This window comes from Gallinula chloropus (assembly GCF_964237585.1).
Source record: "Gallinula chloropus genome assembly, chromosome: 1".
Classification (NCBI taxonomy): domain Eukaryota; kingdom Metazoa; phylum Chordata; class Aves; order Gruiformes; family Rallidae; genus Gallinula; species Gallinula chloropus.
In genome coordinates, this window is record NC_140085.1 from 114498250 (window position 1) to 114522672 (window position 24423).

At 41.1% G+C, this 24423-nt stretch overlaps 1 protein-coding gene across 1 annotated transcript; it reads right to left on the reverse strand.

Moving 5' to 3' along the window:
• Positions 1 to 1175: 1175 nt before the first annotated feature.
• Positions 1176 to 20056, reverse strand: CRYZL1 (crystallin zeta like 1; the record flags this gene model as incomplete). Its single annotated transcript, XM_084275475.1, has 12 exons — positions 1176 to 1275; positions 1962 to 2011; positions 3719 to 3820; positions 4286 to 4407; positions 5121 to 5219; positions 10071 to 10182; positions 10997 to 11130; positions 13087 to 13155; positions 15860 to 15904; positions 16511 to 16583; positions 17109 to 17186; positions 19991 to 20056. The coding sequence occupies 12 exons, from the start codon at positions 20054 to 20056 to the stop codon at positions 1176 to 1178; spliced, it is 1050 nt and encodes a 349-aa protein (XP_084131601.1).
• Positions 20057 to 24423: the final 4367 nt, after the last annotated feature.

Genomic DNA, 24423 nt, shown 5'->3' on the forward strand with positions numbered 1-24423 from the left:
TCCACATGCTTTTGACACGCGTGTGAACACGTGCATAAAAGCATCACTTAATATTGTTAAGCCTGCATTGCATCACAATAGCAGTAAGACTGACTCATGCTTTTATAGGGTCCCCTTGCATCATTTATGAAGAACCTACAAATCTACTGAATGACAGAAACAGATTAATCATGGTTCTAGATAATCTATCTTCATCCAAATGCTCCAGCTTCTGAGACTCGTTTAAAGCACTAGTGACCACAGTTTGAGCCATCCACACAGCAGAAAGGAATAGCACAGCTGGTCAGAATACTTTTGCTCTCAAATAAGAGCAAGTAGGAAGCCACAGCCTTTGAAGAAAGAAAAACAGTATTTCCTTCCCTACTGCAAATTTGCACATGGTTCACAGTGGTGAAGAATGTTGGATAAACAGATTTGAGCTGTGCTAGGCGTAGGACTGTGGTTAAAAGAGAGGAACTGAAAGTGCAGCACACCATAGGAAGATCTTACCAGAAAGATATCCTTAGAGTAACAAGACACATCTGTTTGCCTCAAACATCTGAATGACATGATCGTACCAGCTTATGGACTCTAGATTTACTAGGTGTACTGCCTGGCTGGCTAAAATGAAGAGTAATGGCTGTGGGGAGAACTCTTACTGTCAGTACTGTATCCTTCCTCTCTAGCATCCTGGCCAATTCTGATGAGTTTGCCTACCTTTCAATTAAATACGAATTTCAAACATGGATTAAAGACTTAAGTGTACCACAGAGAGTGCTCAATCTCAATGCAGTCAAAAGCAAAAGGTAAATTATAAAGGTTAGGGGCTGCAGAAGGGAGCACTAATAAAAAAATAGTAGATTTTTTTTTTACCCCTCCCTTTAATTTCTTATGGTTGAAAACCAACAGCAACTGAGTTTGCCTGTAGATCTTGCTGACATTTGTAACTGGGGCAGGACAGACAAGATTTGTTCGTCAAGACTGCCTCTTTAGAAATTGCTGATGGCAACATTCTGCTCAAGTAGATCCCAAAAAAAACCCCTGAAGTCACACAAGCTTCACAGACCATTTGTGCTGAGGTACAAAAGATCTTTCAATACTGGTTACAGAAGTATTTGGAAGGGTACACTCATTTACTTTTCAAATACATTACGTTTCTTTATCTTCCACAGGCTTAGAAATCAGGAAAATGTGTATCAGAACTGGATGACTTGTCTTTTTCTTGCTTGATTCTTCTGAACCATTTCCATAGAAACTTTGGCTTCATACAATGGGATTGGTTCATCCAGCTGAGGCCTAAAACAGAACAGTATGTCAGAAGTGTTTGGACAGCATGGTCAGGTCAACAGAAATATTGCAGGACTACTGCTAGAGACTTTACTTTCACTATGTAAACTTCACTCCTTAAACAGAAGTTTTATAGCTTTTCTTGGGTTCACAGAAGGAAGGAAGAGCCCTAAGGCAAACAGGAAACAAAAGATAATTAAAAGATATCCTTCTTATGGGGCAGAGGGAAGGCGGTTGTGAGGCTTTTTGCTGGACAGCACTCCTGCTATCCTGCATTAAAATAAAGGATCTTCCATTCCCACCTCATTATGTGAGTCTTCACATCTAATGAAGCTGTCAGTTTTCTCAGAGAAGTACCAGACAGACCTAATGTCTTTTACAGCCAACATCATTTCTCAATCAGACACGCTGCTGAGCAGCCAGATACAAGCTCTTCCTCCACTAAGGAAAGAATGTGCTGCCACTGTTAAATTTTGACATGCAGCATAGTCCTAGGGTTTATCCAGTTGCCTTGTGCTTGTGCTTAGCCTGCTGTATTACGAACAGAAATAGACTGTAAAGCCTCTCCATGTAAACTCTGCTAAGGCATCTTCTCCTGAGCATCCCAATGTAAATTTGCAGCGCAGTGCTGGCAAGAGTTTTCTACTCCTAATGCTGAATTAAAAGAAGAAGAAAAATAAAATCCCATCTCTCACCTGAAAACGCTGCTTGATAATTTCTCCATTACATCTTCTAGGATGGGTATCTAAGAGGACTGTCAAGGTAACAACCTATATACAGATACATCTTTTTATCACTGTGTTTGCTGGCAAGAGCCCTGTATCCATACAAAGCCAGCAGGATCAAGGCAAAATGGAAATGAACCTTAATTCCAATCTTTAGCTCAGATTTATGCACTTGGTTATGTATCAGAAACCTCCTTTCCTAAAATAGTTTGCTGTGGTGAAATATGGAAAACAGAGTTTTGAAAAATAAAGCAAAAGGGTTAAGATTGATGAATGTTGTACTAACGTGGGCTGCATCTGTCAATCAGAATGGGAATTCCACTTTTTTTGATGCTGAACGAAGATGACACAGACTTTGGTACCTGTTAGCTACCCCTACTGTTCATACAGATACCTAGGTAAAGAATTAAAATGAAGTTGGGAATGCAGCAAAGTACCTGGTGTACCACTGTGCATCTGTAAGGGATCTCTGAGTTAACGACTAACATTCATGACGATGCAGCAGATGAGGGGGGATTTAGTCTTTATAAGGAACTCAAAAAATACCATTCCTTCCTTCGTTTTAAGAGCAACCCAGTTAATACCTGAAGCTTAAGCCATTTAAAAAAGCAATCACCTTGCATTTTCTTCAGCTCGTATTAATCCCATATGCTCAAGAATTTCACGAGACACACGGATACCAAAAAAACCCCACATAAGGCAGGTTTTTTTCCTTTCAACTTTTAAAGCCTGTTGCAGTCAAATGTACTGTTGTTATTAAGGGTACCCCAAGAGATAATGGAAGAAACCCTACTGTTTTGTCAGCCTAGTTTTTCTATGTGGATAGCTACTCAGCAAGCACTCAACAAGAATACTGAACTATAAACCGATCCGAGATAACCTGCATCCCATAAATAGGTCCTTACCATGCCTGACCTTGCCTAATCTCCTTTGCAGTTTAGTGGAGGAGGGGAGGGCTTCCTTGCAGCACAGTTGTTTTTTTTCACAAATGTAATGACTTAATCCTCACCTGCCTCTGCTGTTCTGCTAAACTGCAAAAGTGATTCAGCAGATCTTGTAATCTGCAGTGCAGTGCAGAGCAGGGAGGGTCCTTAAAGCTGTAAGAAGGGAAACCTTCCATTACTTGAGGCGACCCACTGAAAACTGCCATGCTAGGGGGGAAGCCCAGAGACCAGCTGCTTACGGCCAAACTTTGGTAATGCGGACGAAGGAGGCATTCCTCCTCCTCCTCCTCCTCCCCCCACACCCTCATCAGTACTTTGTATGTACATAACGTTGCAAGTAAGGAAAAGGTTATGAAGCCAAAATATTTTGGCTTTCATAGTTTAACTGACTGCCTTAAGATTTACAAATGATGCATCTGCCTCCAAAAATAAAGAAGAATTCCAAAATGTCATATGCATAATATAAAACCTTAGAGAATCAAATCATCAGTTAATTGGTTCAATCTTGAACCAAAATGCTGCATTTTCTCCAGAATGTGTGTTTTCTATTTCAGCAGTGCTTTTAACTGAACAGGTAAAGACATTTATTTAGAAGGAATGCAGGGACTAGCTTAAACCATGAGCTTGTATTTTCATTACACTGCATGCTTAACTGTGCTGACCCTTATGCCTGTGGTTACATGACTGGGTACAGCAGACTCTCTTAGTTGTTTTTTTTGGTTCTATTTCCATCCGCTCATATTAGCAGCCAGTATTCAGACAGACCACCAAAAGGATATAGAGATACTTCCCTTGCTGTATATTGGACAGATTCCATACCTCATCATTCAGAAAGGAGACTGTGGCTCCTTTAAGAAACAGGGAATAGCTATCTGGAGGATCCAGCTTAAAGAAAAATGGAGAGAAAGTGTTAGTAAGTTACATTTTCCTATATAAAAAAAGAGAAATGTTTAATGATGGTTTTAACCATCAACATAAAACAAACAAACAAAAAAAATCACACCCTGCCCATTCTTAAAACTTGAAATATTTACTGCTTTAAATGATATTTTTGTCTTGTCAAACAATTTAATACCCTGAGCCCAGCAAAACAGACCTTTAGAATTTGTGAGTATAGCCAAGCCATTCACATAATGTACTATCATCTTAGAGAAGACAGTCCCAAATTTATTTTGCCCCCCATTTATTATTAATGCTGCATGCTTCCCATTTTCTGGATGTGAAGGTTTTCTTTCAGTGACAACTGATGCTACCGGTTCCCCGCTGTTCATTCAGCCACCACAGAAGCTCACTGACACATCCCTACACATACTTGTAGTACAAACTAACTTAGTGGCACAGGAGCTTTACCTGAAGATGTTTTTCTGTAGTTATCCAGTGTCCCCCAATGCCAAGAAGGGTAATGATATCATGCTTATGAGGCAGCAACTGTGATTTTGAAGTTGATTCATCATCAGCACTGTATAATTTCACTGGGGAGGAGGGTGAAGAAAGAAATCGTTGGAGCTCAGAAGAAAATTCTGTTCTGATTGCAATGTCCATCTCTTCCTGTACTGAAACCCACATATCTTGGGATTCTTTACAGACCTATGCCCTCAAGTACAACTGAGTTGCAATATAGATGCACGGACATGCACAATCAAAGATGATTGTCTGGCAACACCGCTATAATTAAATAGTGCTGTTAGTTACATGAGAGTAGCTGAGAAAGTAGAAGATTTAGGAAATTCAATATATATTTCTTTTAGCATGTTTCAGTGGCACTCTAAGAAGGCTTCTATTATTTCAGTTAAAAATTGTAACTTCAGACTTCAACTGTTAGGTCTGTTTTAGAATATAGGCTGATGGTACTGGTGATTATGGTGTAATTTTTGAATTAGCATAGGGTAGCATAAAGAAAGATGTCACAGCTCTGCTCCTCAAACTTTTTTTTTTCTTTTTAGTTGTAAATAGAGGAAAAATTCAGACAAATACAGCAGATGCTTAACTGTATTCGAAGCTTCCACTAGAGGGTGATATGAGGAGATCTTACAGAGATCTTGCTTCCAGAGATTTGTTGAGTAAAGATACATACAACTTAACGTAACTGTTGGAGGTGATGCAGCCTCCACCCACGCTATTTGAAAATAACAATCAAAAACCCCAACACTAATGGTGCTCTGAAGACTGGATTTTCATCAGTTACCTCCGGCATCTAGAACAATATCCACTCCCAGGCCACCGGTTTCTTCCAAGCAACTCTCTGCCACATCTATCTTTCCATTGGACACATCTATCACTCGAGCTAGAAAGAGCAGGACATTTGGTCAATTACAGTAAAGATGCAGAGTTCAGATTCAGAGCAGAACAAAGACTCTAGTCAAGCAATTTTGCAGCTAAATTAAAAACCCTAGCCATTTTTTTTTCATTTTCCAATACAATGCAAGATCAACACCAAAAATCTGTATTAGTTTAATACAGAAGTAAAACTCAAGAGTCTGTTTAGGCCAAAAAAGGCAAAGCGTGCTCCTGTGAGAAGCAGAAATCCTTCTCTAAGTTCATTCTTTGCTTTTCTTCCTGTCCAAAAGCGTCTTCAAAAACAGCAAGTTCTGATGTGACAAGCCACACTACTGAAGCATAGAAAAGAGCAGCCAAAGGATAAGGAGACACCTTATTTCACATCTCACAAGTTTCAAATTATCTATGAAATAACCTGAGCAGTAATGCTTTGGGAAAGTTTCCCAAGCATAGCTTTCTTCCCTGACTCTACATGAACCCCAACACTTCCTGTCAGCCCCTTGCAGAGGCCTTTTTTCTTGCTTCCACATCCGAGGGGGATATAAAAACCTGTTCTCTCTGGCATGGAGTCCTGTCTCCCAGTGTGAGTCAGAAGTAAACATGTAAAGACACAATAAATTAGGTCACTTATGAGGCACCGACTTTTCTTATGAACCCAGCAAGTCTTTTAATCTTATCATATCCATCTTCTCTTTAAAAGAAGTCTTAGGAGCATCATTACTTATTAAAAACATCATACAGAAAGTAATATATTAACCTCTAAATGGCTCTATGGGTCATGAAATAAATATTTAGATGGAAGTATTTACATCTCCTCTCAAAATACTTCTGAATTCAAAGTCACTAATCATCATCTCTTCTCGTCTGTGGTAGGATTCTTACAGAAGATTACACAAAGATAAACCACAACATCAGGGATAACTGGGACAGAGGAGTAGCAGCTGAAGTTTTTAGTTTCGTTTCACAATTATGAGGCAGAACAAACATTTCAAAACTAAGCAGGCCAAAGACTTGTCAGCAAAATGGTAACTGAAACATCATCAAATAAATTTGGAGGCACATTTCAAAAGCATAATGGATTAAACTCAAATCTGCAGCGTGTACTTACCCACTAAAGGCTGCCGTATGCCTTCTTGAATTTAATCACAGGGGGTGGGAAGGAAGGAGAGAAGAAAAATTGCAAGAAACTGGTCATTAAGAAGAATATTAACAAACATGTAATTAATGTGTAAGGTAGGGATTTTTCCCTTCCAAACAAATCATAACATGCATGCAAATTCTTAGGTCAATGATTAAATTTTTTTCACGTAAGTAAAATTATCTGGCTAAAGAGAACACACATGGTTGTAATTTAATACAGAGGTCACATTAATCTAATGACAGTCACATTCCCTGTATGCAAATAAAACCACACAATATCCTTTTCTTACTAGTTTCTTCAGTCAGTAAGTTAAAAGTTTTTTCTTAACATGGCAACTTGACACAGTTTAAAGTTTCTGTAAATAGTTTCACTTTTTTGAGACTATTTCTGTTTTAATAGACTGAATGCCCAACTATCCAAATGAATGCCAATAGTTTTATCAGCTTGACTATTTTCTGATTTCTATTTAGCAAAAATTTCCAGTTTTGTTACTTCATACAATAGCTTGAACAGTGTTCATCAAAAGCCCCTCAATTTCCTTCCTAGAAAAATGTTGTAACAATTTCAACCATGGAAAAGGCTGAGCACCAAATTATATTATAATTTTCTACATTCCTTTGTCATTTATGCAACATTTCTCATAAACATTTGTACATTAGTTCATTTTCTTCTTCTCTGACTTGCACAACTTCCAAAGTAACATTATTCTGACTGGCACAAAGGCTTCAATTCCTTTCTTCTTTCACTGTTGGTGAGAAGTAGAAATATCAGTCTTTCCACTACTTACTAACAGTTTACTCTTGCAAAGTAAGCTAGAGAACTAAAAAACTGTCACACAAAAGATCTGCTGCTTGGATTCCTGAATATGCTCAAGAGAACCACGAAATCACTGAGTTCTTCTGAGGAACATATCCACTGAAAGCTCAATATTGGTTTTAAGAGTAAAACCACAAACAGCAAACCAAACAAAAATCAAGAAGGGGGAACCCTAGGCAACAGAAGAAATACATATATGTGTGTATTTAGATTTTTTTCCTTCTGTTCTCTAAGAGAAACTCATCATATTCTTTATGTAATATTCTGTCTCTAAGGTGAAATATGGGCATTAAAATTTCAAAATCTGTTATAATCCATTCCCATTCATACTATCATTATATTACTCCAAAGATTACTGAAGACATGCAAAGACCCCATTCTGTTGGTCTAAATATGAATTCTTAAACATTCAGGAATGCCTACTTCAGGCACTAGAATCTTATTTATTAAAAAATAATACCCCCCCCACTCCCTAACACAAAAAAAGATGACTTTTTGCTTTCATACGCGAATTGTTTCTCTTATAATGCTGTATCCAGGTTATGTGTTTATTTGAAGTTGCAATTAGAATTTTTCCCCTAGTGTTTCTGTTCCACAAACATTTATAAAACTCCACCCCTATCCACATGCATGAGTGATATAAGCAATAGCTTTCTATTTCAGCCTTTTAATGAAGAGGCCAGTTATGCTGAACACTGATAACACAAACTGCTGCTCATTGACAACTGATAGCTGCTTGCTAAAACCTAGACAGAAAAACCCACCCTGAACAGGGACAAAACTGAAAAAGCCCCCACCCACAGCCATTAGAAGCCACCTGAGGTATGCTCAGCTATCTATACTTGGTTACTTACAGCATTTGTTTTATAATATAACTTAGAAACTCCAGCAAAAGGTAAATATGCCAAGCAACCCAATGTCAGAACCATGATACTAAAATTAACTGCAAAGTCCTTTCTGAGCTAATAAAGTTAAAAAGAATTATTACAAGACAAAGCTTTAGGTCTTTTGCATTTACTCTTCCACTCTGTAACAGCTGGCATAACAAACCTCTACAAATCAACAGCATTCACAAAAATGCTTTATGTTCTGGTGACTGCAATGCCTACTGAAAAGAGTAAAAAAGACTTCTGAAGTAAGAGGAAAAAATAGCGCTTTTTGTGACACTGCAAAAAAGGAGAAGTAATATAAAAAGCCTAGAGAAATAAGTCTGTCAGATCTTAACAGAAACGATTGCATTCCCAACTCAAAACTTTGCAGTTCCCTGTTGAAGACTGTTAAGGTCAGGCAGCAAAAATGTCTTTCTGCCTGCTGTTGTGCAATGACCTCTGCACAGCACTCCGCTTCCTGCTGCATTATCAGCACTCCAAAGCCACTACTGGAAGAGCTAAATGCTCACTTGGTAGGCTGGAAGTGAATCACTCCCCAACGCCGCAGATGTGTGTGAACGTGCAGCCCCAGAACGCACATGCACACTGTGTTGTCTCTGTGCTCCCACTGCCAGTTCTGTTCTCGGGAGCCAGAAGGGATTTGAAAGTGACAAGAACTCTGTTCTCTCTGTGTCTAAAGAGCAGCTCTCTGGCTTATTTCAGCCCTCTGCTAGCTTACTATTCTTGAGCCAGCAGGGAGAACACAAGGACAATACTATGTGCACCTGCCCATCAGCAATGCCTGGGTTTAGACAGTCACCAAGAGGACAGGAGGTTTGAAAACCACTCTGATTCTCCATTTGGAAAGCCAAGATTGCTAGCAGTATTACTATGCAAAAACAACAAAGGAGAAAGGAGTCACAGTCAGGGACAGTTAACCTCAACTTTATCTTTTTAATCAGATCTCATCTAACCCATATACATTTTGATTGATGCAACTATAATATATGTAGATGTGGTAACTGACTACACAGTGCTTTCTCCTCACAAAGGCATTCTTACAAGAGACATGGCTACTCTTATGCGTAACTTCTTTGAATGACAACAAAAATCATATGCTGGGAAATAAACTTGGTGATTTTACTGTGGCAGTCTTTGCATGTTGAGGAGGAGAGATGAGACACTAGTTTTAATCTTCTGTTCACTGTACAGCTAAGATCACAGATTGCAATCAAACTGCACTTTGCAATGCCATCCTTTTTTTAAAGAACTGTCTGAATAAAGAAACATTCTACTTTCCTTCACTCTGCAGCACCAAAATGAGAAAAAAATTGATCGGGAAGGTGTTAGTACCTTCCACAGAGTGTTTTCCCATGGTTCAAACAGCACCATTACTTTGAAGGAAAAGCCACCAAAAACTTAAGTATCAAAGAGAAGAAATGGACGAAGTCATCAATGAATGTAAGTATTATGTCTATTGCAAAGCTGACTTAGAAACCAGGAAAATGCAAAGCCTTTGAACATCTAGCTACAGGTATGACAGTACTTGAAACTGAGCTGCCCACACAGCTTGATAAAATACTATTAGCGGTAATTTGAGCCCGATGAATACCGCATCTCCAGTATACGATTACATCTGAACTCTGGCTCAGATACCTAGATTACACACTGCGATACTGGTGATGTAGTAACGCTTCCTTCTTGTTCACAGACAATGATTTTTCAACATGAAAAGGCTTCTGGAGTAGTTAAGCCAAAACCAGCACTCAAGCAGTTATCATGTGAGACAGAAAGTACTAACACAGAGACATTGCAATTCAAATAAAGAATAAAACCACCATTAAATACAAATAAACCAGAAATTAAATACATATGGAGTGCAGGCTATCAACTATTAAAACTCTTTAATTACACTATTTATAAACTTGTATTTCAGTTTTCAGTTACTGAAGTGAGGTCTCTAGACTAAAAGGAAAAAAAAATGTATTTTGAGACATTCTTTAGAGAAACATTAGCACTGAATATAACTTACCCACAGGAGGTCTAAGCCTCTCCAGGTACTGCTTATCTTCAAGACTGTATGCAGTAGAGATTACTTTAGCTCCTCTGTGTTGTGCTAACTGAATAGCTATTGTACCAAATGGCTGAAAAAGAAAAAATGTAGATGAATTTATTTACAGCATCAAATTTAATGCCATTTCAGAAAGATTGTATTGCAAAGAACATTCAGAAATCAGGAAGCTATCCAGAAATTAATTTACTCCCTCAATAAAACACACCTAAACCAAGAATTTGAATTTTCACAGATCTGTTACTATTCAAAAGGTCAATAAAGTCTTTTTATTGACTGGAAAGCTTAGGACTGATTTTTGGTAACTAACTAGTTCTCTTCAACAAACCAGCTCAGATTCTACTTCCTGTAACGTAAGTACTGTAACTGCCATTGTGACTTGTAGTTTTGGGCTTGCTTGGTTGTTGAAGGAAGAAGCACTACCAAGATAAAAAGCCCCAGCTGTGTTTATGTTAATGAATCTTGGCCAAGGCAAGTTCCACATCTTCATTAGCAGCAAAGACTGCAGTAACGCAAATGAGATTATTTATATCTAAAAGGAGTTTAAAAGCAGCAGTGGGAAGGGAATAAAAAAATTAAGGCACTTTCCTCCAGTTACACCTGAGGGCTTAGAGTAAAACCATGTCAACGTGGAACAACAGAACAGAACTACCTCCCTGCACTACCCACACAATGTGTGAACAACTGTATTCTTAGCTCGGAATCTTAGGTGGGAGGGGCTTTCCTATTAATCCATTACGTTAAGGGTGCTGCCAGGCATAGAATACAAGGCTTGGTAAGTTTAGTATGTTGTAAGGAATCCAACTGTTCTGCTGATAAGACAGATATTTGCGGCAGAGGTGATCTTTCTGTTCCGTAATTGTTACTATTGCACAGTTGTTACCTACACTTGCTCCATCCATTACAAGGACAGTTTTTCCAGGAGAAACTTGGGAAAGGTAGTGCAGAGCTGTGTATGCACGGACACCATCACGAACAGTCCCGGCTGCTTCAACCCAGCAAACTTTTTCTGGTTTACGAACTAAGGTTGGGGGAAAGAAAGAACAAACAACCACCAAACAAAGCAGATGGGGGACAAAGCAGCAAATCCCTGACATTTCACTCAGAATTAGTTATTAGACTTCATACATTTCTAAAATATGAAAGAAAATTGTAAAAGTCAAATCATGTACATGTACAATTATGACCTGTTTCATAAAGGCAATATTCCAGTGTCGCTCATGGCAGTGTTAGGTCAGCTACATGGAATCAAAGTGGAAAAGGCAATTGTGATTCCAAGAATTATCAAGTTTGCTTCTGCAGCACTCTTGTGAGTAAGTCCAAATACAAATACAGTATTTAAACATGAAAAAAGAAAAAGAGACTCAGTTCCTACCATAGCCTCCTGACAGAAAGTATCTGAGAAGGCCTCTCCTCTTCACAAAGATAATTCTGATACAAAGAATGTATCATGGGAAATCCAGCTCATGAGCTCCTAATTATCTTTCTCTACTTTATAATCTGTTCATAAAAACAGCTTCCGGAGGTTATAACACATACCAAGAGAGATAAAGGTCAAGATAACATTATTTGCCATCTCTGTTTTCTGTCTCTACAAGATGCTCAAGAGTTTTCCCATTCTATCCACACACTGAAAAGCCTGGGGAGGTAATGTTAATCAAGTGCTCTGTTAACTAGAAATCACAAGTTTAAATACCATTTTGAATGTAAACAATTTAAATGCTTTAGCAGAGACCTTGATACTAAGCTAGAAAATCATTGTATCCCAGCTGAGAATCTAGCAAAGAACTGAACTAAGCAAGCACAATCCTCCTGAGGCACACTAGAAAGGAAAAAGAATGGGAAAGTTTGTAAGTGTAAGAATTGGCAGTTTAGCCTGAATCGGGGAAGCTATAAACCAGCATAAGCAATGTGTTACGCTGGTATTGTTTATCAGTCTGCTGGCAAAATATTCTAGGGACCATCATCATCATCATCACTTTGTGCAGCAGTTCATACCACTTTGCACACTGTAAGCTACTGAAGGTGATACAAAGACAGAAGTATTCTCTGCCTATAGTTACCATAAATAGTGATAAGCCAGCACAGACCTCTCAATTTCAGTTTGCTTTATTTGTACTTCCAAGCATTATAAAGAATAAACCTTATTTTTTCATCTCCATGAGTCCATCACTTATTTTGCAAAAACTGTCCTAGTTAGTCAGGAAGATTTCATCTTCGAACAAGTGAACATAAACAACACTTATTTACCTCTTATCTCTGTAAAAAAAAATAAAGCTGCCATGGAGAGGATATTTTACCACATTTTACGCGGTCAAAACAGGGATTCAGTTTTGGTATAAACAAATTTAAAGGAGTCGCCTCATAACTACGCAGGTTGAATTAACGGGTAGTCACAGAAACACAACACAAACTACATTGAGAAAAAGAGTAGTTTGCTCAGAATAAACGAAACTTTTGGGAGAAGCACAGATTCCCACATGTATTCTACATATTAAATCCCTCTATGCCCAAAAAAGGGAAACCAGAAACTCATAATAATTGAAAAGATAGTTTCAATACTAGCTTTTCTTTGATTCTCATTCCCTGAAAATTCCTTTCTCCAGCTTCTAGTCTACTCATTTTATCCCAATGATATTCCTGGATTGAGTGAGGAAAAAAGCAAATTTAATTTTGTGACACGTGAGGCAAGGAAAAAGTAGAAAGACAACGAAGCAACAAAAAGGGAAGTTAGAAGGGAAAAAAAGAAAAAGTCAGCTTGTGTGGTCAAGACAAAACATTAACCCATTAAATAAGGGCAAAGGAAAAGCCTTTGAGAGCACGTAGTATTCAAAGCTTCTATGAACAGGTGGAGGAGGCAGAATGAATGTTGCTGTAGAGAACAAGTTTGCCAGACATCCAAGTCAATTAGCTCCCTATTAGAAACATCTAAAGATACAGTAAATGTAAATATTAGCAAAATATATGAACTACATACCCAAACAATGTTCATGAACTAGAATAACTTCACAAAGACCAGACTCTTCAGAATCCAGGGGCAAAATTCCTAAAACAAAATTGAACACAGATCTTTAATCCCAAACAAGTATATATTATAGCCAAAAAAATGTCTCTGTGGAGATAGGACAAGGGGCAATGGCTGCAAGTTGGGGCACAGGAAGTTCTGCACCAACATGTGGAAAAACTTTTTCCCAGTGAGGGTGACAGAGCCCTGGGACAGGCTGCCCAGGGGGGTGGTGGAGTCTCCATCTCTGGAGATATTCAAGACCCATATGGATGCCTATCTGAGTGATATGTCCTAGGGAGCTGCTTTGGCAGGGGGGTTGGACCTGATGATCTCTCGAGGTCCCTTCCAACCCCTACAATTCTATGATTCATAGTGAAATTGCTAGTCCCACTTGGTTGGTGGCTCAGTTGTCCTCTTCTCAGGTTTATGGCGGGTTAAGAAAATTTAGGGAGGGTGTGGCATGGTAACAGCCTGTCATCTCTACGGGCACAGTGCACAAGACTGTTCCAGAGGTGCTCCAGACAGCACCTGGGTTGGGGGAGAAAAAGAACAGAGACATTACTGAGTGCCTTGTATCATGGCAAGTTTAATTTTTGTCCAGTTATGGCCGAACTCCTTTCACACTGCTCTCACTCTGATCAGAGTGGTCCTGTTTCTACTCTGGGCTGAGCCTAACAAAGAAGGAAAGATTTACCAACAGTTACTTCTGGCATCCAATCAGTCTTCTGAAGATAGGTACCCTCTATCATTGGTAAAACAGTAATTTCTTCCCTCTCCCATCCAAGCTTTATGCCCCATTCAGACCAAAGCAAGGGCTTTAGCTTAACATCCTCAGGAAATTCTGCTGCTATTTCCAATCTTTCGCAATTGCCATTAAAAAAAATGGTTACCCTACAGTGCTTCTATACCTCTGCAGATGTCTCAAGAGTTTATCTACAGTATCATAATAAAACGTCAAAAGCAGCTATCCACAGCAGCTATTGCACAATTAGGAAATAATGCAGGAGGGGCAAAAGTCTCAGAAGAGAACACACTTTCTTACAACATACCAATTCTGTCTGACTTTCATAACTTAAGTCTTCATCTAATCTTTCAGCTTAGCGTACACAACATAAGCATGTATGAAAGAACATCCCTAAGATAACTCCTCTATCCCAAAATATCATTCAGATTTTGATGATTAATAGAAGACCCTATTTCAGATGTTCAGAAAAATTTCCTTATAGTAAACTAAAATAGCCTTGGCACCTACACTAGTTTGCATTCTTGCGTTCTCTGTGGCGAGATGTTAAACGCAGGATGAATAATACATGAAGACATTCATTTTCTTGACAGACGCAAAAGTTCAGGAACAAGTCACATTATCTCTTAACACTCAAGACAGCCTCCAAGGAGTCATTATACATTTCTGTCAGCTCACATTGATTTCAGGGTCTCTAAAACCATTCATAAAAACATGACCCTTACACTGAGGGAAAGATATATGGCATCTTAAAGAACCTTGCCCCTTAGGACACCTCATAATGCTTACAGAAGCTCCAACATGAAGTATGTACCTTTATTTTATGTATGCTATACACAACAAAGATTTGATACAAGCACAAAATTAGATTTTTTCACTTGTCAGAAATACTCCACATAGTGTAGGGCCTTCATGCATTGCTTATTTGTGTACTCAGTAATAGCATGTGGGAGAACAGACATGCAAACTGGCTAATCACCAGTATATCTAAGCAGGTATGTTTATATTTTGTTCATTTCTCCAAGCATTTGTGGACAATTTAACTCTCAATATTCTTTCCCTGCACCTATTATAAGGAGGAATATGGCAGAATTGAGTGTTAAAAGATTCCAAGATCAACAAGTAAAACCAACCATAATTTTGACAGGAAGTCAAAAAAGTATCTCAAACAAACGATTCTATGATTATGTGTAAGAGAATACATTCTATGACAAAGAAATCTCCTCTGGAAGACTGAAAGTTTTCCTGATCCTTCTTTAAAGCAAGAAACAATTCTTGGTATGGTTTTATGAATGATTTAACACCCCAAGTACTTCCAGTGAGTGCAGTACTATTCTTACATGAAAAAGAATAGATTCATAAGTAAGAACCATATTGCCCTATTATTATTGTTAAACTCTGTAAGGAGTATTACTGGGACTATACACTTCGAGGGGAGGGCAGCCTTTCTTGTAAAATTCAAGTAGAACTGGTTTTAATGACAATTTTATATTTGGGGACATGATATAAAATGTTCTGACATGATGTAGAAGAAACTGAACAGTTTTCAGTATGCTGCTTCGCTAGCAGTTTAAAATAAATATTTTCTCTCACCCTCAGGAAGGCAGGAGATATGAGCCTAGGCATGGTATAATCCACAAACACCCAAAGATACATATTAACTACATCGAGATGGTGTTATAAATACAACTAATTGTGTATATATTCAGATGGCTGCCTTTAGAGCGTTGACTCCACGTGGCTAATTGGACCCACGTGTATATTCTTAGAGTTGGTGAATGCAGTAGGACGATGACCTGAACTGCCATTCTTATTACCAAAAACACTTCCTTGTGAGAACACTTTTAGAATTCTCATTTATACGAGTTTATTCATGGGACAGTAGTTGAATCTTTGCAAATATGTCTAATTGTAGCTCTAGCAACGATTATAACCTCAGCTGTTCATTAGAAAAAGATTACTAATTGCTTGAGTCGCTCAAGTAAACAAGCATTAACTTACCCACCACTTCATCATCTGGCTGAAAAAAGGTCACCTTTCTTCCAACTCACAAAGAACACATGAGAAAGAGGAAAGAAGGTATAAAGATAAATGTTTATAGCTGAAAGTAAACATGCATTTGAAAACACTGTTTACCATTAGCTCACCAAACCAAAAATACACGCTGCTAATAATAAAAAAAATCTATTAAATATGCACATATCAAAAGCTAATGTTTAATTCACTTAATTTTGTCATCCATCCCCAGTTACATGCAAGCACACACACATGTATGTGTTTGAAAGACCCAGGCTTTAAACTATGCATCAAAGGGATGTCAGTGAAACACTGGCGAAATTCCTATATCCTATTTTGTCTTCACTATTCCAACAAATGGTTTTTACAAATCGATTAAAGATTGTTTTAGCACAGGCAGGTAGTAGTGCATTTTATCTAGAAAGCTGCTGAGCTGCTGATAAAAGATTTCTTTTTAACTCTGAACAGATATGCCGGAGTTAAAGTTCATTTCCTTTTTGAACTTTCACTTCAGTATCATAACTGACTTAGGGGAAGTCTCATTAAGAAAGGTGTATTGTACAAACAGCATGTATTCTTCTTACCAGACCCTTAATTCCTGCTCCATACCCTCAAAAGACAATTATACTTACTTACCTTCCAATACAACTCCAGAAATTTCTCGGCCAACAGGTAGAAGCTCCTTCTCCAGTTTTATTTCTGACAAAAGCTAAATTAAAATAATGGTTACAGCAACTAAAGCTCAAAGTTTGCATATTTATTATCATCTTACAGTGTTTGATATTTACAGTAAGAAAGTTGGGACTTTACCAAAATGTTATCTGGAAGGGAAAAAAGTACACAGGCTCCTTTATTTAATATTAAAACTTCTGCACTGATTTTCTGTATTTAAATTTAGAATCTTATAAAAAAATAAAAAGACTTATTAACAGGCAAGCCAAACTATGACTTAAAATCAGTATGCAGAGGATGATAAAAGGGATTTACTACATGAGAACTCACAAATGACAACTGATCTTTCCCCATAAATTAGGAATCAAATTACAGGTGTTTTTTATTTGAAGAGATATGCAAGAATACCACATCAATCCTGTGCCGTCTTTGTCAGCAACAAAGCCATATCCTCAGATGGCATAAATGGAACTGTGCCAATTACCAGCTAAGGCCCTGGCTTAGATCTTCAACAGAAACTGTAAACACCTCTAGGTTTTATATAAAAAAAATAAGCAAATACCTCTGTATCTATCCAGCTCAGCGCACAGGCTCTAACTTGTACTTTCACATCATTGTCTCTTGTAGGAGGAAGGTTTTCCTAGGACAAAGTTACAGATGTTACATTAAACAATGCAACATGAACGTGCTAGTAAGATCCTCTCAAGCTCCTGAAAACACTATTCCAGAGTCTCTGTTTTATGTTGTTCTGTAGTCAGACCAAGACTTTTTTTTTTTTTTCAATGAAAAGGGAACTGATATCACAATGGATTTACAGCACCATTTTGATTACATATATACTACTATTACAAACTGACCACTGCAAGAAACCTCAAAAGACAGTGACGTCATTGTTCTGGGGTTTTTTGCTGGGTTTATTTGTTTGTTTGTTTGTTTTCCCCCTGCAAGTTAAATACCACACCCTTATCTGAAACAACTTTAGTCTGTAATTATCATCATGGGTCTGTCTAACAAATAGAAGGAAGCAGATCTTTAATACTAAAATTAAGTTGCAAGAGTGATGGAGAAATAACATTATTTTGATACAACTGACTGACATACTGCACTGACATATTTACTGAGGTAAATATTCAAGTAGTCCAGATGATATCAAAGAAATAGCACTGATAAGAATTGGTGTTATGTCCCACATATGATGGCTATCTCACATATAAAATCATTCTACTAATGAAGCCATTCCTCACTATTCCAACTTTTGCTTTTGGGATTGGTACCTGAAATTATTTTAAGTAGTTGAGCACTACTACTTTAAGCTATTAAATTAGTTGAGTTCTAGACTGTGAAATCCACACAGCTGTTGAAGAGCTAGCCTCCAGGTACTGGAGGCAAAATTGTGTATTCCATGTTATACTGTGGCCTGCAGCATAGATGTCTGTTGGAATTGGAAGCGAAACACCAGAAAGTCCTGAGAGTGCTTTGTTTCTGCTTCTGAAGTTAAGATACATTCTTAAGTGTTTAAGATTTGATATTTTTTTTTAAAACAGCTGTTGCTTTTCTCCTCAGCTTAGCAACAGAAACAGTAACCTCTGTCCAAGGAATATTGAGCTGAACTTTTTCTCACCCCTGTTGAGTTAAACACATGCTGTTCCTTTAAAACCTCAAGGCATTTTGCCAGTCAGGATGACCTCCTGCTCCTCAAACAAACTAAAATGGGTTCTCATTCTTTGTTCCACAAAACAGAAAAGCCAGTAAGCTGTTAAACTATATGAGTTCCACATCTCTTGTTTAGGAAAAAAACACCCAAACAAAACAACAAACGAAAAACCCATCAAAAAGAGAGGATTAAATGTTTGTGCTAGTAACTGGCTCCTGCCTTCGTAATTTAAACATGTCATTATTAGGAACTGACCAAGCACCAACTAAGGAAGGTTTGCTATGGAAAGCCACCAGCTTTTTGTTATGCACCTTCTATTCTATTAAAGTCTCCTCAGCCAAAAAGCTTTCCTTTTCCTCACTTTTTTCAATATTTGTTTCCAAAGATGAGGATTCCATAGTGCTGGTCATTACACGGACACCTACAGAACCAGTACAGGTCCTGTCTGAAGAGCTTTAAATAGTCAAGTAGACAGACAAAGTCTATGCAGAGGAAGTGACATTTCAAGATCTGCTTTAGTTTACCTATTAAGAACTTACCAAAGTAGTTTGGCTCACCTGTTGCCAGCATCTACATATTCCCATCCCCTTCGCTGTGTTAGACAGCAATCATGGAGCTAATGATGTGAACTAACTTGTAACAAATTACTAGTTTCCACCTGGGTAAGTAAAACGATCCATCTTATTTTACAGCTCCATGACTAATACACCATTACACAGAAGAACAAGAACGCACCACTGGAAGGTGAGTAAACCTTTTCAGCAAGGCACAATTTCACAATCAGTTTAAGTATACCTAAGACTGCTCCGTTAATATGCACCTTGGTTGTATCAGAATCACCCATGTCATTGCATCCTTTCCTTCAGGCAGTTCATTAGATGTGCTTCATGACTGGGGCTTTGCAGCTGCTCAAGCAAGATTTTCACTAGTACTATATGTTTTCATTTTGATGAATAGCTTATAGGGATATTTAGGTACCTGTATTACATAGGTAACATCCACAGGTATATTTAGGTATCTGTATCACACAGGTGTACATGGGTAACTACAGTAATTTATTTTGTACCTGTAAGATATTTAACATAGGTTCACAGCCTGCTCCCAAACCACATTAAGTGCTTTTCTACATTTCAGACATCCAATGCTGCATCAATATACACCCACTGACATCCTGTGTTCGACTTATGCCACAAGCTTACATGTATGTGCTTAGCCAATTAATGTTTACATCAAACCAACAAAGGCACTTTATCACTACAGTTTCAGCTAAATTTGACAGAGAAATATTTGTCTCCCTATTGTTCCTTTAAGTTGTAGGGAAATAGATAGCTAAATAAAGACTTTTCAGTGCCTCTGAGAAAAAGGCTGCACTGGATCTCAACCCCCGTTAGGGGCAAAGAACTCACAAGAGGCAAGAAAATAACAGTAGGCACACTCCAAACACAATAAATTTCTCAAGCTATATTTCTGCTTTTTCAATGACCAGAAAATCCAATCCGGAAACACAAATCCATATGAACTCAGGGTTCATTTGTTACACCTGCAAAACTTGGGTTTTTTAAATATAGACACCAAAATGGTACAGAGAAATCTAGCACTGGTCTTGACAAGTGTTGCATGACAATGGTAAAATACACCCCCCCTACTTTCATTTACCTGCCTGTATGTGTAAGGATTACATAGTTCTTTTTTAAGTCTACAGAAAAGTTAGGTGTTTTAATTCCCTTGTAGCCTTCAGTTGCATTCTCTTCTACTGAACGATTAATAGTGCTATTATGACTGGAACTCACTCTTTCCTGGAAGACAAATGTAATTTCCTCTCCAGGTGAATTCTGCTGACAATAAAGGGCCTTCATAGCAATCTGAAAAAAAGATATGGCAACCAAACTGTAATACACGCAGTATCTGTAGAGCAAACAAGTTAACCAGAGCTTTATGTTACATTACAAGCAGAATAGCAGTTGTTTGCAAGCAACACAGGGCCTATGAGTCTTCCCAATACATAAGTTTTAAAACAGATTGAAACATAAGGCAAATTACGGTGTTACCTCCAACAGGTTACATTTGTATTGTTGACCATAATGTAGCAAATATTAGGGACTGAGGATATACATCAAAAGGCAAAAAATGATACACAGGATTTACCGACTGTAATCCAATGCAGTAGATGAGTTGTTTGCCACATAGGCAATTTGACTAGCTCAGACAAAGGCAGCAGGAATACAAGGAAGCTTACATATTATTTCACTTTAAAAAATTAAATAAATAAAACCCCAATTTAGGTTTTTGGTCTCCTCTCCCAGTTTGGAGTATGCTGTTCTCAACAACAAAAGCCTTCTGGAGAGAAAATAAATAATAACAAAAAATCGGTCTCTTCCCAGGTGCAGGAAGAAGAAAAGCACGGAGCAGAGACAGCAGCCCGTGCGGCTGTTGTATTGCTCGTGGCAACTGGCGCTAACACCTCAGGGGACGCCCGAGGCTGAAGGGACCGCCCTGAGGCGCCTCTCCTTTCAGAAAGGCGGAGCAGTGCGGCAGTCGGAGCCCGGCCCGGCCTGGCCCAGCCCCGCCTGCAGGGAGCCCCGAGCTCGGCGATGCCGGGCCAGTTCGTCCGGCTTCCCCTTCGCCCACACGTTCCCTAAGGGCAGCTGCCAACCCGCGCCCGCTTCCGTTAGTGCCACCGGTCGCGCTACTGCTTATACCCCGCTGCTTCACCACTCCGGAGAGCAGCTCAGCGAGGGGGGGGGCGGGGAAGAGATCCGCGCCTCGCCAGCACCCGCCTCTGCCGCGACACCGTAGCAGCCCCTCAGCGCCCGCCGAGGGCCAGGCCCAAATAAGAGACGGCGCCAAGCCGAGGGGCCCCAAGCCCGCCCAAGGCACCCAGTCTCCTTCACTCCGGGTCTCCCGGCAGGAAGAGCCCCAGGGAGCTGAGACGATGCAGCGGAGGCCCCCAGGAACCGCCACCACCCACGCGACCGGCGGTTGCCATGACAACCCGGTACTTCCGCCGCGCTCCTACCTCAGCGCCCTCCGGCAAGCGCGGACACCACGCCCCGTTCCCGGCCCCGCCCGACGCCCGGAGAGGCTCTGAGCTCCTGATTGGCCACGGCGGCGGCCGCTTGGCATGAAGGTCGACACGGGATTGGACAGAGCGGTTATCACTCGCTTACAAGAGAGGAGGCGGGAGTAGTCGCCTTCCCCCAGAGGCGCGAGAGGACTACGCGGCCCAGCAGGCTGCGCGGCGCCGCCCGCCCGCCTGACTGCAGCGTCCCGAGCGTGGAGCCCGGCGGCTGCCCTCCACGACCTCCCGGGAGCGAGGCCGGCAGCCCGGACGCGGGGCAAAAACTCACAGGCTTAAATTGCCCTTAAGTAAAGCAAAGGGGCCACCCGCTCCCGTAGGCGTGTTCCGCTGGGGTCGGGGAGGTCCGGCCGGCCGCCCCCTCCCCCCGGCTCTGTTCCCTTCACGCTGACCCCCTCGGCGCGAGAGCGGGCCTGGCCCAGCCTTGATTGGTCGGAGGAGGCCGGGTCCCTGCGGCGCTCCTGGCCTCTGATTGGCAGCGCGCTCCTGCCCGTCGCGCGGGGGGCGGGAGGGAGCCCGCGGCCGAGCGTCAGTACGGCGGCTGTGAGGGCGAGCGCGATCCAGGGCTCCTCCCCCCGCCGCTCGCCAGACGGTGGCTGAGGAGGCAGCGGGAGGGGATGGTGCGTCTGGCGGAGGCGGTGGCGGACGCCGCTCCGGCTCCTCCATCCCCCCCGCCGTCGCCATGGGTGTGAGTAGGGCCCCCCGGCCCGCGCAGATATGAGGTACTGCCCGGGGGCGGCGGGAGGCGGCGGGAAAGGGGGCTGGGGGTGGGGAACGGGGACCCTCGCAGGGAGGGGCGATGGTTCACCCCAGGCCAACGGCGCCCGGCGGGCACCCGCGGGGGGGGGGGCAGCGGCGCCTCTGCCCCAGCGCTGCCTCTGCCGCCCCCCGCCTCCGCATGGTCCGGGCGTGTCCCGGAGCCCGGGCCGGCTGACAGACACCCCGCTCCTCATTTCCCTCAGTGCTGCGGTCGTCGCCTGCGTGGGCGGCCGCGGGATGCGCCCCCCGTGTGGGTCCGGCGCTGGCTGCCGAGCGCTGAGGTGTGCGCCACTGCTTGCCTGCCTCGGGCTGGCCTTTTTGTCACTGTTATTCTTCTGATTCGCGTCGGTACCTCCGCCGGGGTGGGCTTCGCGGCTGCCGTTTTCTCAGCTACGGCTCTGGTGGGCAGAGGGAAGCGGGGCGATGCGGCGGGGGGAGCGCCCCGCTTGGTGTGCGCTGGCTCGGCGGTAGCGCGGCTTTCGCCGTCACAAGACAGCCATCGCTCCCGGAGGGAGCCGCGTCCCGGCCACCCGTGTCCTCCGGGGGCCTCTCGGAGGCGGAATACGAGGGGTGGGTTGCGCGGCTGCGGGTAGCGGGTTTCCCTTCACCGCGTTAAGTAACGATTATGCCCTGCTGCCGCCGTCCGCGCTGCTCCCTGCCCCTCCGACGCATACGGTCCGCCCCGGTGCGAGGGGAAGGAGGAATGCCATCCATCCCTTACGCCGGGAAAAGGGCACACGACCAATTGAACGAGGGAATGTTGTCAGGGCGTCAGGAAAAGGAAACCGGTACGCGGTCGGGTTTGGTTTTTTTTCTCCCTTCGTTTCTGGTCGCTTCGGATTAGCGGACAACTTTGTGGATAATATTTCCCGTGGACGCCTTTTGTTCCGATTCAGCTGCTCCTCTTTTTTTTTTTTTTTTTTTTTTTTGAAAGAAATGCGGGATTTGCTTTTAGTAAACAATATTTTCTGTGACCCCTACCTTTCTGTGGGCTGTGGATGGCGTGATGGGGAGAACACTTATGTAGATCGTTAAAGTAAGAGAGTATTGTTTAGTAAATAATTCTTCTGAGTAAAAAAACCAGCATTCCAGATGTGATAGTGTGTTACTCGTTAAAGCAAGAAACACTGTTTTCCTCTACCTCTTCCCACCCCTGAGCTCCAAGGTATGCTTTTTGCTTAGAGGTTGTATGGAAACATATATTTAAGGTAATAGCGGTGTTATTTATACAAAATGTATATGAAATCAATCTCCAGATGCGTCTCAAAAAGCCAAACTATGTGTCTAGGTACTGGTGACTCCCGCGACTGTTAGACTGTGCGGTGTTACTCCACAGCGCGTCAAGACAACCTTTCCTTCTTTTCCCTTTTTGTTGTAGTCACCAGTAAGTTCCTAAGATGAGTATGACAGGGTGATGTTTTTATGTAGGATATACTGTTTAACATACTGAAATCTTTCTGTTTTAAAATGCTCACATTGCATCTCCAGAGCCCTCCTTGAGGGGTGAGGTATGGAAGGAGGAGTCTTGCGTGTCAGCTGTATTCAGGTTTTGAAGTACAGGAGTGGAGGATGTGCTTGCTTGTGGATGATGATGAGGTGTACTGATTGCATATAGAAGTACAGGTAAAGAAAGCAGCTGCATTCTTTTTATTAACTTGTAATTTAGGATATGCAGCCATCTATGTTCAGGCGTGCATGTAAGTCAAAGCAGCTTGAGCCATTTTAGCTTGCGTGATTAGCACTTGTATGCTCTCACTGATTTTGGCAGCTTTACAGGGGTCATGTTTCGTACAGATGAACTGTTTCTGAACAGTTTCTCCAGTGTATTAGGCTCAAACTTCATTTGAGCTGAGTGGACTGCTCTTTGGGCTTGCTGCTTCATACTTAATTCTTTCAGTTCTAGTGTTCCCTCTATAATATCCCACTGCCTTTGGTTCCAGATAAAATCCTTTTCAGAGTAGCCGTATTTTCTTAAGAATTTTCCTTTCTGTCCTTTTTCAGAGGAATAACTACTTGAGTCAAATAAGAATTGCTATCTCAAAATAAGCTAGTGACCTGCAGTGCCTGTTCTGTCTCTCACTGCTGTTAGCTGTTAGGTGGAAAGTCTGCATGCTCTTTCCTTAATACCTCTAATCATGTAATTAAGAGAGATTTGGATTCAGGAAAGAATGTGAATATAACAATTAAATAATTCTAAATGATGAAGTTGAATAGCCTTTTCTGGTTTATCTTTGTACTGTAATTGTAGATTGTAACTTTAGTTTTTGGTAGGGTAATACTGGGGAAAATAGGAATATAACAGTTCCATTCATAGAATAAAAAGAATAGTTAAGGAAAATGTCAGCAGTGGCTTGAGGAGTGAGGAGAGGATGGAGAGTTATCAACTAT